At 42.7% G+C, this 15,732-nt stretch overlaps 1 protein-coding gene across 1 annotated transcript; it reads left to right on the top strand.

The window, feature by feature from the left end:
* The first annotated feature begins 10,749 nt into the window (after positions 1–10,749).
* On the top strand, positions 10,750–15,027 carry LOC120974974 (protein neprosin-like). The gene is made up of 6 exons (XM_040401693.2): positions 10,750–11,030; positions 12,078–12,155; positions 13,151–13,312; positions 13,405–13,458; positions 13,554–13,703; positions 14,573–15,027. Exons 1-6 carry the CDS (start codon positions 10,779–10,781, stop codon positions 14,948–14,950), a joined length of 1,074 nt encoding a protein of 357 aa, XP_040257627.2. The 5' UTR covers positions 10,750–10,778; the 3' UTR covers positions 14,951–15,027.
* The last annotated feature ends 705 nt before the right edge of the window (positions 15,028–15,732 follow it).

Genomic DNA, 15,732 nt, shown 5'->3' with positions numbered 1-15,732 from the left:
GAACATAAAGGGGCCTCGATCATAACAACTACGCGGCAGCGGAATAACGTCGTAGCGGAAGCTCCATATCACAGGGACACCGATGTGGACACGATCTAGACTCAAGCAGCGCTCCTCTCCAACGAGACTTTCCTGAAATCTGGCATGACACGCCAGGTCAGTACATTGAATGTACTTGCAACCTCACAACAGGCATAATCATAATGGCAAACAATATCATGATACTTAACCAATTAATAATAATGCAACACTATATGTCAAACATGCTGTGATCATGCTCGAACGTCCCTCGGGACAACTTACCAACCGTGATCATTCTCGGACCACAAACAAGCCAAAAACATGGTTTTAACAAGAGTAACTCGTGATCCTTACGGCGATCACAACCACGACCAATATCTGGTCCCGAATATCTCGATGGCCTCTCTGCCATCCTCAACAATGCAAAGTTCATAGCTTAGTATGCAAATTTTATTAAACGCTGACTCATGGTGGGACCTACTACGAGGAGTCCATGACCGTGGACTCGGCTATCGATAGATTATACACTCTGCAGAGGTAGCACACTGTACTCACACCACGGAACCCATGGCCTCGCACTCCCATTCGGGTGGACCAACGGCATTCCGACGAAACCCTTCCATTGCCATGACACTCTCCCGGCCACTCCGACCCAATCCCCAATGGGCTAGTCCTGGGTGGCCCCGTGTCTACCAAAGACACACCGACCACCGTCGTGGCCAAAACGATCCCACTCGGGGACTCGGTACCATAATCTCAACAACGGGCACACAAGGTTATGCCTACTTACCGGGCCAGGGTAAGCACGACATAACCTTCCCTAGTTGGAGGCACCGACTAGAGGCAATGTCAATGGACCGAATCAAGGCCTTCCCACAAAGGAAAATGTGGTTGCACTGGGAAAACTCGATTCAGCGGCACCATGACCGAGTCAACGGTATATTCAAGTTGAGTTATATTCTGGTTCAACTTAAAATGAAAATGACCGGTGTCATAGCATGCCATGAAATGCAAAACTACACATGCATCACTTAATAACGAAAATGACCGATGTCATCCATATTCACACTAAGCATAAACATCAACAACTCATATTACTTTGCTGATCAAGATAACTCACATATTAACCAAAATATTTTGCAGCAATTTTTATTATTTTCTCATAAAAGAACGTAACTCTGATTAATTTCTCACACGAATAACAAAGATTTTACCACAAACAGATCCTAATTGCTTTACCAACCAAGTGAGGTTCAAACATTCTGTAAGTCAAGTAAAATGACTAAACAAGTACTTAACAAAATATTTTCTAGCAAATTTTTATCATTTTATTTATGCACGAACATAACTTTAAATGGTTAATAACATGCATAACAAAAATTATTTCTATCATCACCACAAATAGATCCTAGCTTTGCTTCACCAACTAAGGTAGTTTCCACATTCTGTAAATCAAGCATATTAACTTACAAACACCTAATAGAAAATAAATAACACAATAATTATTTAAATGCATGGATTAATCATTTCATTCAAGTAAGAAAATCATAAATATTGAAATGACACCATGAAAATGTTGATGTGGCTTGCCTTAGTGCAGATGAGGTTCACAAGCCTTCTGGTGATCCTCAAGACAAGCCTCACCCTCTGAAAATAATTTTAAACACAAAAAGAAAATATCAAGAACACTTCTGAAAATCACCAGAAATTCTAAACAGCTCAGAAAAATCCCATCTTTGCTGAGCTGCTAGATTTCTTTGCAAAGAACAAGATGCAAAAAGAATCAATTCATTTGGACTTATGGTTGAGGAGTTATGGTTGTTTGAAGTGTTCTGTAAATTCAAATGAATTTAAATAAAAATAAACAGACTGGGGGGTGACGTCGAAGGCGTAAAGCCCAGGGGCGCCACCACTCGTACCGCTTCGCGCGCGTACAGAGTGGCTGACTAGCGGGCCCCGCTAGTCAGGTTAGGAGGAGGGGAGAAGGAAACAGAGGGAGTCGCAGCTCCGCCGGAGCTCTCGCCGGCGACGAGGACTCCTTGGCCAAAAAGAGAGGGAGGGATGGCAAGAGGGGGTTGAGGCGCACCTGCCCGTACCCGTAGCATAGCTAGGGGCGGTCGGACGGCGTCGGAATCAACCTCGCAAGCGGAGGCAGAAGACGATGGTCGCCGGAGATGAAGAAGACGGCGAGCAGAGGCAACTCCAGGGGCTCCAGAGGGGCGGAGCGGTTTCACCGGAGAGGAGCGGAGGCCCTGGAAGAGTCGCCCTGGCCTGGGAGGGGCTGGAGCTACCGCAGCGACCAGAGGGGATCGCCGGCGAGCTCGAGCTCGGAGACGGCGGCCCGAGGCCTGCCCGGCCGGGCTATGGCTTCCTACTCGCTTTTGGGGTGTGTGTGAGTGCTGGATGGTGCTCGAGGAGGCTGGGGGCGGCTCTATTTATAGGCGAGCGGCGAGGGGGTTTCGGGCTCCTCTTGTGGACACCTGTCCACGGCGCCCGGCGAGGAGCGGCGTCAGTGAGAGGGGGAGAAGGCGACGCAACTCACGCGGCAACTATGGGCGGACGGAGACGAGCACAGGAACGAGGAGAAGGCGACGAGCACAGTGCGCACCGCACTGTTGGGTTGGCCGGACCGTGCCCGTGCTCGCTGCGGCGAGCTCCGGCATTGGCGAGCGCCAGAGGGGAGTTAAGGGAGTGAGACGAAGATGGTGGCGAAGTTTGGCGCGCTACGGCAGTCGGGGAAGCGAGCACGCGCGAAACAGAGCGCTCGGCGGCACTCAGAGTGCGTCGACACGCATGCCAGCACCCCTGGACGAACGCGGTCACCGCGTGGACTATGACATCAGGCTGAGCTAAGCCTAAACTTCATGTCTGGCGTGTTGTTCGTGGTAGTTTGAGATGTTACCACGCTTTGGTTTGGATCCAGGTGCAGTAGAGAAGTTTTTACACGCCAGGTAAGTTTCTGGTCAGTAACTTTGAGAGGTTACTGAGGTCAAATGGCTGGGAGTTAGAGGCTGTGCTTTGGAGGTTAGCCAAGAGTTACTAAGGTGAAAATGCACATGAAAACCCAAGGACAATGGAGCAAGTAAAATGGTAGTTGCTGTAGAAACCACCATTTCTGTCCAGAACAGAATATATTTTCTGTAGCAAAAATATTCCAAAAAGTGATGAAATATTTTTGCTCAGGAAGGTGCCTAGGGTTCAAAGAATATTTGTGAATTATCTCAGATTTTTCTGGGTCATAAAGATTAGGGTTGCTTTGGAGCATACTGATCTGGCTAGGGTTTTTGAGAGAAAATGAATATTTTTCATTTAAGAAAAATATTCCAAAGATTATTTTGGAGTGGATCAGAAGGGGAATGATGATTAGAGAGGGAAATGGAGCACTTGGGTGAAAGCCTAGAGTACCCATGTGTTTAAGTCCATATGAAAAGATTCAAAAACTCCAAGTTTCAAATTTAATCCAAATAAAAATCAAGCAAATGAGAGAGGGCAAAAACCAGGCTGTCACAGCTACGTACAAGACAATCTAGTACTAAACCTTCGACTCCCATTTCTCAAGAAACTTTCACTTGTGCGGGTTTGTATATCGGAGGCCTCATTGCACAACATCATCCACTCTAGTTTCCCTGACCTAGAGTGCTTGGTGCTTGTTTTCACACTTAGAATCGATTATCTCCAAATAAAGTCGCCTAACCTTGTAAGAATTGGAATTTCTTTTGACGGAAGGCCGCTCATCATCCAAGATGCCCCTTCACTTCAAATGTTGATCTTTGATTCTGTTTATTCACCGTCGCAAATAACCGTCCTCTCTGCGCCTAAACTGGAGACCTTGGGTGTAATACATGATCTCTGTGCTCATTTCAAGATGGTGTTTGGCTCCACAGTTCTTTAGTTACTTTATATTATCATCTACACTTGTAACCATAAGCTGCATTTTAAATTTCTGCGCATAAGTTATATATCATCTTGGAGTACATATTTTGTACTAATATTATGTTCTATGCTCAATGAAGAGTTTCTCCATGGATAGCCTATCAATGGTGCTGGATTCTGTCAAGATCTTATATATCCAAATGAATAGTTTTGATCTGAACAAGATTATTGGCTTGTTGCAATGCTTTCCATGTCTGGAGAAGTTGTATATAAAGGTGATAATTTCACGCGCATTGGAAGCCCGCATATAGTGTACTATAATTAACCATTCAGTTGTTGCTGTTTCGACACTCTTTTTTTAGACCTTAACTGTTTTCAATCTTCATGTCTATTTAGGCAACAGGACGGTGTAAGAAAGTTATAACCAATTAGTGGATTCGTAAGCACCGGGATTTTCTCACGTCTCATGACATTCGATTGAAGAAAATAACGCTAGAACGATATGTAGCCAACCATGCAAACACTAGATTTGTCACATTCTTCCTGCTGAATGCGAGGTTACTATTGTCCAGCAGGCTTAAGTTTATCAGCAACATGGTTTTGACGGATGGGTATGTCAAAGAGCAAAAAAAGGAGTTTCAGGTGGACAAAAGAGCTTCTGAACGTGTCGGGCTTCTATTTACAACATATTGTGGTCATAATCTAGTAAATTTTACGACCCAGGATGTTCATTCTATGGACCTGACCGATCCATTTGACTGTGACTGCCGAAAACGATGATGGAGTTAGATGTTGTTGCCCTTTTCAACCTAGATTTTGTCTAAACCTGATGAACAATTAACCCTCGTGCTTTTGTACAGTTTGTAAGCTGGAGTTTGATGTTCTTCCCCTTTTCAACTCGGCTGTGACTGTCATATTTTCTTTGAAACAAGGCAAATGGCTTGCCATTCGTTTAATTTAGAATGAATATTGTAACAAATCCCAACCAAGGGAAATAACATCACTCTCGTCGGCTGCTTGAGCACACTGTGCATTACAGAAGCCAAGTGATTAGCCCCCACCAGCACCCACAAACTTATTTTAAACTAGCACACCAAATGGGCTGTAAATTTTCATAGGAAAGGTTGCATGACCATGACAGATTTGGATTCTGACATTTGGGACCCTCGAGGAAATAGCCTATCCAAGGTGGTGTCGACTTACTAGCTAGTCAACAAACAATTCTGCCTACCAGCCGTTGGATTGACATCCAACATCTGTTGTGTATCTTCTATCTCTTGTCTTCTTCCTCCAGCCGTCCAAACCAAACCACCGCGTCGGCTCCGCCTGCTCCCGCCTCCCATGGCTGGTTGCGCCTCCGCCGCCCTACCGTACCCTCCAACGTTGGCCAGTCCCTCCCTCTATTCCCCCACACGTCCTGTTATTCTCTGACGACGTCAACCCCAACATGCACCCGCACCCGAACCAGTCAACCCTCGTACTCCCCTCCGCCTGCGACTGGACCGGCGCATCTTCCATGGCTCATGTACGTTCCGTCCGAGGCCTCGTTGTCGTCCTCCGCCTTGGTTCGCTCGCCGTGCATGGTGCGCCGCCCTCTTGCGTTGTCAACATCGTCAACAACCGAGAGGAACAAGGAGATGACTGTACGTGGAGAGGATGACAGTAGGGACCCACCAGCGTCATGGCAGTACGCAAGCAAGTGTCTCGTTATTACAAGCCCAAAAAAATGGTTCCTCCTAATGGTTGGACATCTGGTGCTCACGCCATTGTCAACGTAGTCAATAAACGAGAGAATTACACAACGAGCGGCTGACACCAGGGACCCAGCAGGTCACGCAGTGGATATTTACTTTTTTTAGGAATAAGCAGTTGTTATTTATACTAGTTTTAGCGACGGATCAGGATAACAACGGGGCTGTGCGGGGGCTGTGGCCCGTCTAGCCAAGATTTTATTTATGTTTACCACATCATGAGCCCAGTTGTGTTTTTTTCTTGCTGAAAATGGCTAGCCCAGTTCTATTTTTTTTAAAGAAATACCCAAACGAGGCCTACTTGCTTTATCAGCCCTGCTGGGCTGCAAATCTTTCAAGAGGAGGAGAGTTTCATTCGGTTTGCCTAGAAAATGGGCTATCAGTAATGAGAAATGGGTTGTACATTTTTAAAACACATCAAACCGGGAATTAGTTTCAATTTTTTTTCATTACAAGATTTTAAATTCCATTGATTTTTATGCATGGACAATTATTTGGATTTTATATTTATATAAATTATTTTTCAAAATAGTTTGAATGTGACTCGATATTTCGGGATTAAAAACAGTTGACCGCACCGAAATATGCAAAATTTCATATAATTTTTAACCGTGGCCACAATATGGGGTGTAATTCTAACAAAAAGAAGATGGGCTCCAAAAAAATTCTTAAGAATTAGCAAATGGGCTGTAAATTATTAGAAATGATGGCAGATTGGCTGTATGCTGTTTTCCACAGATTTGAGGCTGACTTGTGCACCTACTATAGGTTGACGCGTATGCTTTCCTAAAAAAAGGTTGACGCACACGCAACACCGTTTCAACTTAGTCAACACACGAGAGCAGTGACTGTTGGATGTCCATCCAACGGCCGTCGTGCTTTCTTCAATCTCTGCTCTTCCTTCTCCACCCGCTCAAACTAGCGTCGGCAGGACTACCTGCTCCCTCCTCCCGCGGCCGGCTGTGCTGCCGCGCAGGCCTCACCGCCCCACCGTACTCCCATCGCTGGCCTATCTATCCCTCTACTCACCCACACCTGTTGTTATTCTCCGGCAACGGCAGACGAACCAGTAAACCCTCGTACTCCCCTCCGCGTGGGAAACAACTGCCGAGTCTTCCCTGGCTCCGTGTCGTTCCCTCCTTGGTGCTCTCGGCGTGGCGTGGTCAACGTGGTCAATGAACGACATCAATTGGAAGTGGACTGTATGTGGAGAGGCCGACAGCTGGGTCCACGACCGCATGCAAGGAAATGCCTCCTTATTACGCGCAAAATAATGATTCCTCCACCTGACAGCTGGGACCCACCGGAAGGGCCTCTGTATTTTGCGGAAAAAAATGTTCTCCCCACTGACAGGTCGGACCCATCAGCTATATCTTCGCACGCAAGCAAGTGCCTCCTTATTACGCACAAAAAAATGAATACTCCCCGTGCTAGCTGGGACCCACCATAGTGGGAGGCTGACTTGTGGGCCTACTAAGTTGACGGGGACGGATGGCTTTGTCAACTTAGTCAATATGAACGATTCTAGCTCCAGTGACCATATGATGTCCGTCCAACGGCCGTAGTGCTTCTTCAACCTCTGGTCTTCTTGCTCCAGCCGCCCAAACCAGCGCCGCTCGTGCCGCGAGCTCCTGCCTCCCGTGGCCGGCTGTGATGCCGCGGAGGCCTCACCGTGCCCTACTACTCCCACCGATGGCCAGGCCATCCCTCTACTCACCCACACCCCCTGTTATTCTGCGACGACGGCAGCCTCACACCGTAGTCGAACCAGTGAACCCTCGTACTCCTCTCCACGTGGGCATCCACTGCCGCGTCTTCCCCGGCTCCGCGTCGTCCCCTTCCTAGGCCTCGCCGTCGTCCACCACCTTGGTGCTCTCGGTACGGTGTGGTCAATGTGGTCAAGGAACGACTTCCATCGGAAGAGTACTTTACATGGAGAGGCTGACAGCTGGGTCCACGGCCGCAGCAAGGAAGTACCTCCTTATTACGCGCAAAATAATGATTCCTCCACCTGACAGCAGGGACCCACTGGATGGGCCACCGTATTTTGCAAAAAAATGTTTCCCCCCTGACTGCTGGGACCCACCAGCTACATCTTCGCACGCAAGGAAGTGCCTGACAGTCGGGACCCACCTGGTCGAAGCGTACGTAGCGTTGTCATTTTGGTCGCGAACGTGTACGTACATACGTTCGGTCTGTTTGCAGGCTGCAGCGATGAACCATGGCCGTGTAAGAAAGGGCACGTGTCGTAGTATAGGCGCGCAATGTACATGTATGTACAGCCAGGGTGCAAGAAAGTAAATACGGCCACGTACGTACATACAGGCGGGGTCTCGAATGCCTACTCGCACATACGTACGGCCAGGGCTCGTGTACATTGCTGGGTCGGAACGGAGAAACTGCGTCGTCGTGTTCATCGGGAGCCAACCGGCTTGGACGGAAAAATCGATCGAAACAAGGCCTGGTGTACCGCAGAACGGAGGAAACGGCCTTGTGTTCGACTGGCCACGGTTGAAACGGGATCCTGTTCGTCGAGAGGGGTTTGGCATACCGCAAAATAGAGGAAACGGACTTCTCTTGGACCTCCTACGGTCGAAACAGGGTCCTGTTGATCGGGAGGGGTGTGGCGTACCGCAAAACGGAGGAAACGGACTTGTGTTGGAGCGCTACGGTCGAAATGGGGTCCTGTTCATCGGGAAGGGTGTGGCGTACCGAAAACAGGACTCCACGGGATATTGTCCATCGCCACAGTCGACTGCCTCCACGGGCTACTGTTCATCCACCGTCGACCTCCTCCAGCCTCCACCTGCGACTGTTCATCCACGGGCTCCTGTTCATCCAGCATCCACCGCTCCTCCACCGGCCACTGTTCAGCCAGCCCTCTTCACGGGGTCCTGTTCCACCACCCCTCCATGGGCTACTATTCATCCAGCCCTCCACCGGCTACTGTTCAACCAGCCCTCCACGGGGTCCTGTTCATCCCGCCCTCCATGGGGTCCTGTTCATCCACCCCCAACCGGCTCGATCAGGGTCCTGTTCATCCAGTGGCAACGGCCTCTACTTCCATGGGATCCTGTTCATCCAACCCTCCACCGGGAACTGTTCATCCAAACCCCTCAACAACGCTCACTGTTCATCAAGAGGTAGCATCGATCGGCTTCAATTAGCAGCAGTAGCGAAGGAATCACTCGGGTTCAGTTAACAGCAAGGGATCGATCGGGGTTCAGTAACATAGCTAGTGCAATCGCTCGGGTTCAGTTAGAGCCCAACGCCTCGCTCGGGTTCAGTTAGAGTGCAACGCCTCGCACACACGCGCGTACATGTACGAGAGAAACGCGCAAACCTCCATGCATCGCTCGTCCCCGACCACCCACCGTAACCGGGAACTCCACGATATTTTCCTCGCCCTCGCTTCTACCACGGTTTTTTTCCATCATGGACGGCCCAAAGAATGTCATGCAGCTGCGTCTCCGGCCCGCCCAGGACGAAAAGCCCATTTTCTATCATGATTTTTTTCATAGAAGTAGGAGCCCACCACATCTGTGATGATACCGGGTTTTGTCACAATTATCATCATAGAAGTGTCATAAGCATGACTGGAAAAAAATTCGTTCGGCCCAAAATGTCACGGATATGTCTTTTTCTTTGTAGTGAAGGAGGGTTGAATGTGCTCAAAAATCTTGTTGTTGCGTGAGATCCAGATAGCCCAAGAGCCCAAAATAATAATATCCATGAAGAAAGGTACATGCAACTTCTCTTTGAGATCTTGAAAGGCTTCGAGGACAGATAAGTTGGGTGCTCTTGTACATATTTTAATCTCATATAGAAATATTTTATGCATCTAATTAATATCATAGGATTAAACTATTTTTTTCTTCTAAGCACATGAATTGGTCAATTATGTCATGAAATATTTATAGAGGCATACACTATTCCACAAGGTACATATGAATTATGTATGTAATTATATATTTTTGAAGTGTTTTTCTTTGAAAAACATAGGTGTATTTAGGATTATAGCATTAATTTACTTGTATAAAGTAGGAATGCCTTTTATGAAAACACATGGAGGCTTTACATAAAGGACCAATGCTAGTTGTGATGAATATATTATGGCTTTGTGAATTGAAGAGCTAACATAGTTAAAGGATACACTTAAATTTTTATGGAAAATGTATATTAGACGGTAGTATTATCGTCCAATTGGTTCCTAGGCTGCTATATGCATCTAAGGAAGTGATATCTTAGCATGCAAAAAAACATATCAACATGGCATCTAAGGAAGCGATATCTTAGGATGCAAAAAAATATATCAACATGGCTACCATCATGCAAACCATTAATGTGAGAAAATAATTACATTCAATAGATGAAAATCAATTGGTTATTTGTTCTTCAAAAGTGTAAATCTTAGGAAACCTCCAAGCATATTGTGATAGTATATTAATGTGTGTTATGTGGTAAATTTCCTCAAATTTTGATAAAATATGGTGGTGGACATAGTGTGGAAGTGTGCATATCTTTGTAATGGCCTGCCCAAGAAGTGATCGCTGAAATTTGTAAGACAATAAATTGAGTAGGGCTACCAATCTTACCAAAAGTTCTTCCAATCCTCATTTGATTATGAAGAATAAATATGTTTTGACTTGCATTTATTGAGGGGATAGAGTAGTGAGTTAGATTATGTGTCAGATCACTAGGGTGGCTTGACAAGTGTTTTGCATCTTCAACTCACTTGACAAGCGTAATATTATTTATGAATCTTGGCTAGAGGAATAAATGTCTTGATATGGGTTTATAGAGGGGAAATATTAGTCTGGTAGACTATGTGTTTGATCACTAGCGGTGGCATGACACATGTTGGGCATCTCCACAAACCCTTGTCAAGTGTCATATTTTCTATGACACTTGGCAAGAGAGTGTGGAGATATATGACAATTGGGAAGAGAGTGTGGTGATGTCCAACACATGTCATGCCACCCCTATCCAATCAACACGTAGTCTACCCCGCGACTCTTTCCCCTTTATAAAAGCAGGTCAAACGTCTATTCTTCTCATCAAATGTGGATTGGAAGAACTTCAGGTATGGTTACTAGCCCCCCTTGATTTCTTATTTAACCAGTTTTAGCAAATATGTACATTTTACATTTCTTGGGAAGACCACAACCAATATATGCATACTTCCACACTACAACCAATATATACTATCGAAATTGCCTCCCAAATTTTACCATTTTGAAGATGAAGAATAACCAAGTTCTAATAAGAATGTTGTTTCTCATAGCAATGGGTTACATGGTGGTAGCCATGTTGATATGCTTTTTATGTGCATCCAGCGGTCTCACTTCAGTAGATTCATATGAACGCTTGCAAAACAATGGGACGGTAATACTACAATCTAATATATATTTTCTATAAATTTTCAAGAGCTATGCTTTCTCTAGGTTAAATCTTGTATTCAGTAAGGTTTAGGGAATGCATGGATCATTACTAGCATATTCCCTCCATGTGTTTTTCATAAAGGAGTTACTACTTTCTAAAAGGGAACTAATGACATCATCCCAATAATATCTATGTTGTTGTAAGAAAAACAAGATACACAATACAATTATAATTTTCTAATGGAATTCACATATGTATATAGCAGAATACTACATGTACCTACATTGAAAACCGAATCAATCCATTCGGCTTCTTAAAATAAATAATGGATGAATGGCTATCATTAAATACATAGAATTGTTTTACCAACTTTCTATATACATTTCAAACCAAATTTTGTGGGTGCACTTCTTATTCCACGCGCTGCATCTTTTTAAAACATGCAGATGACCATATGCCCCTTTCATTCTTTGGAAATTTAAAAAAGGTAAATATTAGTTCAATGTCAGTTGTTACTAAAAACCACCCCGCCTCACCTAAACTACCTTATGTGTACTACATATTTAATCCATCTGAATAGAAAACCTGAGTTATAAATAGTTGGAAGTACAGATACCTCAAGGAACAAAAGTTGAATAAAAAGTGCTTGGAATTATCAAAATAATTCTTCAGATTATGGGGAGTAGAATATTTTTTATTGTGCCTGTTTTATAAGATACATTTCTTAGAATATGCCTGTTATGCATGTGAGTCATCTTTGTTGGAAGCTTAGAATAATATTCTCAACCAGTTCTCCAACACCTGGATGTTTTAAATAAGTAATAAATACATATACTTATATGTATATAACTATTCATATAGGATACATAAAACTTATATGTGTAGGTCTGTCCCAAATAGCACCATCATCTAGTATTATTGATCATAAATATAGTAAAGTAAAATTACGGATCAAAGTTGGATCTTGTCCCTATGATTTACCTCATGCGGTTTATGTTGTTTAGCTCATTTCTTGAAAAGCAGGTGACAATATTACTATGCTCTTGACAGTTTTTAACATCACCAAGGTCAACCTCGTTTGTGTTAGCTGGGAGGAACAAATACAAAGGCAACAATGATTACAATCATGTAAAGCATTCATCACTGTCCTCTGTTCTAGTCTTTTGTTTTTGATATAATTAATGATGATATTCTAAATTTATCCAAAACAAGGGTCAATTTTGGTCTGCCAATGGGTTATAAATACCTAGATCTTCATTCTGTTTCGAGCCTCTTTATAATTCCAAAGATTCCAAGTACTCCCTTCAAATCCGAATTAATTGACGCAACCTGTTCCATAGAGATTGCATCAATTAATTCGGATCGGAGGGAGTATAAAGATTGGAGGATTTCCATCTTTGTAAATTCTCACTAAATATATAATTTAATTTGAGGGAGGATTCCATAGAAAAAATCTAGGCATCTTCTACTACCTCTTTTTTCACAATTCTATAAATTGAAAGAGTACAAGTTTCTTGTATTGTAACCAATATTTTGCATATTATTTCTATGATGTATGTTTTTGGAACCTAGTAAAACTTAGAAGTCCTTATGCTCAATCTCATCTCTCTATGAGGACGATATATACTACTCCCTCGGATCTTTATTAATTAACGTTGGTTTAGTATACAGTTAGTACACCTTTGTACTAAACCAACGTCAACTAATATGGATCGGAGGGTGTAGTAGTATTTCTATGAGGACTAAAATAATAAAGGAGTAGTTGTTTATAATAAGCATATGACATATATCCGTCTGTGATAATACGTCCTTAGTACAAATATTATGAACAATATCATATTGTCACCTCATTTAGTCCTTTGTAAAATTAGAATACAAAATTGGGCTATGATCTATCTCTTATTATATTTTGACATTTGACTCACTGTGATACTGTATCATAGTTTGATACTAGAATCTCTTTCGCATTCTTAATTGTAGTGCCACATCATTCGATAGTGCATGATATTTTTATGGTACTTTGATCGTGAGAGGTCTAAGAGTGTAGTATTTCTTTTCCAACAGCCAATTGTATTATTCATGTATATGAGCTAATAAGCCTATTTTCTTTATTTTGTTACTAGGTAGCTGGCTGGGTCACGCCAGCAAGCAGCTACGGCGCTCGAGTTAAAATAGGTATATGGGGTTCGCAAGTACAACATCATTCCCAAGAATCCGGGGCAGCAATAAGTATCAGCACTGATGATCAAGATAAGACCTACAATATGATCGAAGCTGGATTTCATGTAATTGGAAACATTTGCGAATATTATTTTCAATATCATTGTGAACTCAAGCACTACCACAAAATAAAAATTTGCAATTATGGTTGATGTAGGTACTTCCTGAGTTATATAATAATAATGATGTCCATTTCTTTATACGATGGACGGTAAGTCTATATTAATTTATTATCATTAGAGTAAAGGTAAATGGTGTCATTTTCATATGTTTAATAATATTAAAATTTGTTTTGTCATCCAATAGAAAGACGACAACAAATCAACGGGCTGTTATAATTTGGAATGCCATGGTTTTGTGCCTGCTAGTGGAGCTGCACTTGTTCCGGGTCAAGCTGTTGCTCCTCCCTCAACTTACGGCCGGGACGATCGCTACATAACAATTAGCCTGCATACAGTACGCCCTTTACTACTACTCTCATAATATCGGTTTGTAGACCATCTAGAATATCAAAGGTTTTTCTGTTCATGAAATAAGAGTGTGTAGGCAAATATTTTCCGCAACGTAAAAATTCGATCGCCTCTTGCTCCCACGAAATTACAAATTACTGAAATGAACATGCAATAAACCCAATTATAAAATACCCTATAGTACATTCAACATATTCTTACATACTATAAATTTATTAAGTATGTGTGTGATTTATAAATATAGTCACAGTTATAGCTTATTCCACACTAACACTAAATTCCATCACATGGAAATTATTTTAGGGCGTATTGGGGCATATTAATTTTGAATTGGTCTAGGGACGTAATAATAGGTACATGTACCCTTTGGTCTTAGCACAGGATACATGTAGCACACCAAAAAAAATAGGGGAAAATCCATAAACAAATTCAAACATTCATGTAGCACATATTATTTATTTTCTGAGCTGGATAATAGTTCTTAATGTTACCTGCGACTCGTGTATGCTTGGACAAGAGTAGCACATGTACTCTATGGAAAATATTTTGAAACAAAGGGATCAATAAATAACTAAGTAACCACATTTAACATGGAGCGGAGGGAGTATCTTCTTTAGTGAATACGTAAAGCTTGTTGAAAAACATACAATGTAAAATGGACACTTTATAGAGGATGCATCAATTAATTCATATCAGAGGGAGTATTATTTTACTATGTAATTCTTTTCTCCACACAATAATAGGTTTTAGTACCATATATATTACTCACTGTTTGCAGCCTAGCAAATTTCAGTACAAGGGTATTAACATATCGACGGATTACTGACCATTTTTATCATTTTCCGTAACTCGTAGGATCCAAACACGAGAGATTGGGTGTTGTATCGAGACGATTTGCATAAACCTGCATTTTTGGGGCATTTTCCAAAAGAGCTTTGTCCTAGACTGTATGGTATAGCCCCCGAAGTAGCATTGCTTGGATTTGTCAATTACCAGGATAAGGATAAAGGTGGTCCCGCAATGGGTAGCGGTCATTTTCCAGAAGAGGGCCAAAGGAAAGCAGCATACTTTAAGAATATCAAGCTCTTTGATTCCAAAGCTAATGTATATGATCCGAGTGGCTTGGTTAGACTTGTCACCAGGCCAGCATGTTACAAAGTGAGTGACGTTCTCCATGCTAAAAAGGACGGCCATATGTTTTACTATGGAGGTCCAGCTGGTTGTATGGGTTGACGAGTATCACTTGTCGAATATAATCTTTTTCTCCTAATAATAAAGCACGGATTGACTCTGTGAGTTTACCGTCACAATACGCTTCTTTCTGTGAATTTACGCTTTCACTTTAAATTTAAAACATACTAGTAAAAATGCCCGTGCGTTGCAACAGGATGTATATATTTTAATGGTTCAATCATCTATCGTCTATTCTATAATATACTGTGCTCCCTAATTTTAGAGACCTCTCATTCAATTGAGGTGTCAATCATGGATTTGGTTCATGATTTTGACTTGTTCAACAATTTCTTTTCTCAAGGAGTTCTCTCATTCAGTTAAGATATTCAACATTTGATAATTTACGATTTTGAGTGGGTCACTAATTTTTCATGGAGCTCTTTCATTTAGTTAAGGTATACTCAATATTAGATTTAATTTATGATTTTGAGTAGGTGAATAATTTCTCAAATTATAACATATGCACGTACGTTGCAACGGGAGAATGAAACTCCCTATCCCAATAAGCATGTCTACAGTCTCCTTTCATCCGTGTCTTCTATTTTCAACATGACATCTATTTCAGCACAATAGCTTGCCTGTGTTGCCACTTATCCTCCATTAAGCCCTCGACAACAGTGATCGCGCCCTCGACAACGGTGGTCATGTTGTTTACCTAATCAAAACATGTTGGAATGTGGTCGATTCCAGAGTGGTAAGGTCAACCACTGCATGACACACTTGTCATTGAACCACGCAATGAAATGTTTAAAACTTAAAAAATTAATCTCGTCGAGCTAGAT

The sequence above is a fragment of the Aegilops tauschii genome, chromosome 2 (assembly GCF_002575655.3).
Source record: "Aegilops tauschii subsp. strangulata cultivar AL8/78 chromosome 2, Aet v6.0, whole genome shotgun sequence".
Classification (NCBI taxonomy): domain Eukaryota; kingdom Viridiplantae; phylum Streptophyta; class Magnoliopsida; order Poales; family Poaceae; genus Aegilops; species Aegilops tauschii.
The sequence above is the reverse complement of the archived record's forward strand: the minus strand, read 5'-3'. Positions and strand labels throughout refer to the sequence as shown.

Excerpts from the sequence above, each read along its gene's own strand:
- LOC120974974 (XM_040401693.2), top strand. The coding sequence starts at position 10,779 with ATGTACATTTTACATTTCTTGGGAAGACCACAACCAATATATGCATAC. Across the intron at positions 12,156-13,150 it reads GCAACAATGATTACAATCAT|GTAGCTGGCTGGGTCACGCC; the intron begins GTAAAGCATTCA and ends TTTTGTTACTAG. Across the intron at positions 13,313-13,404 it reads TGATCGAAGCTGGATTTCAT|GTACTTCCTGAGTTATATAA; the intron begins GTAATTGGAAAC and ends TGGTTGATGTAG.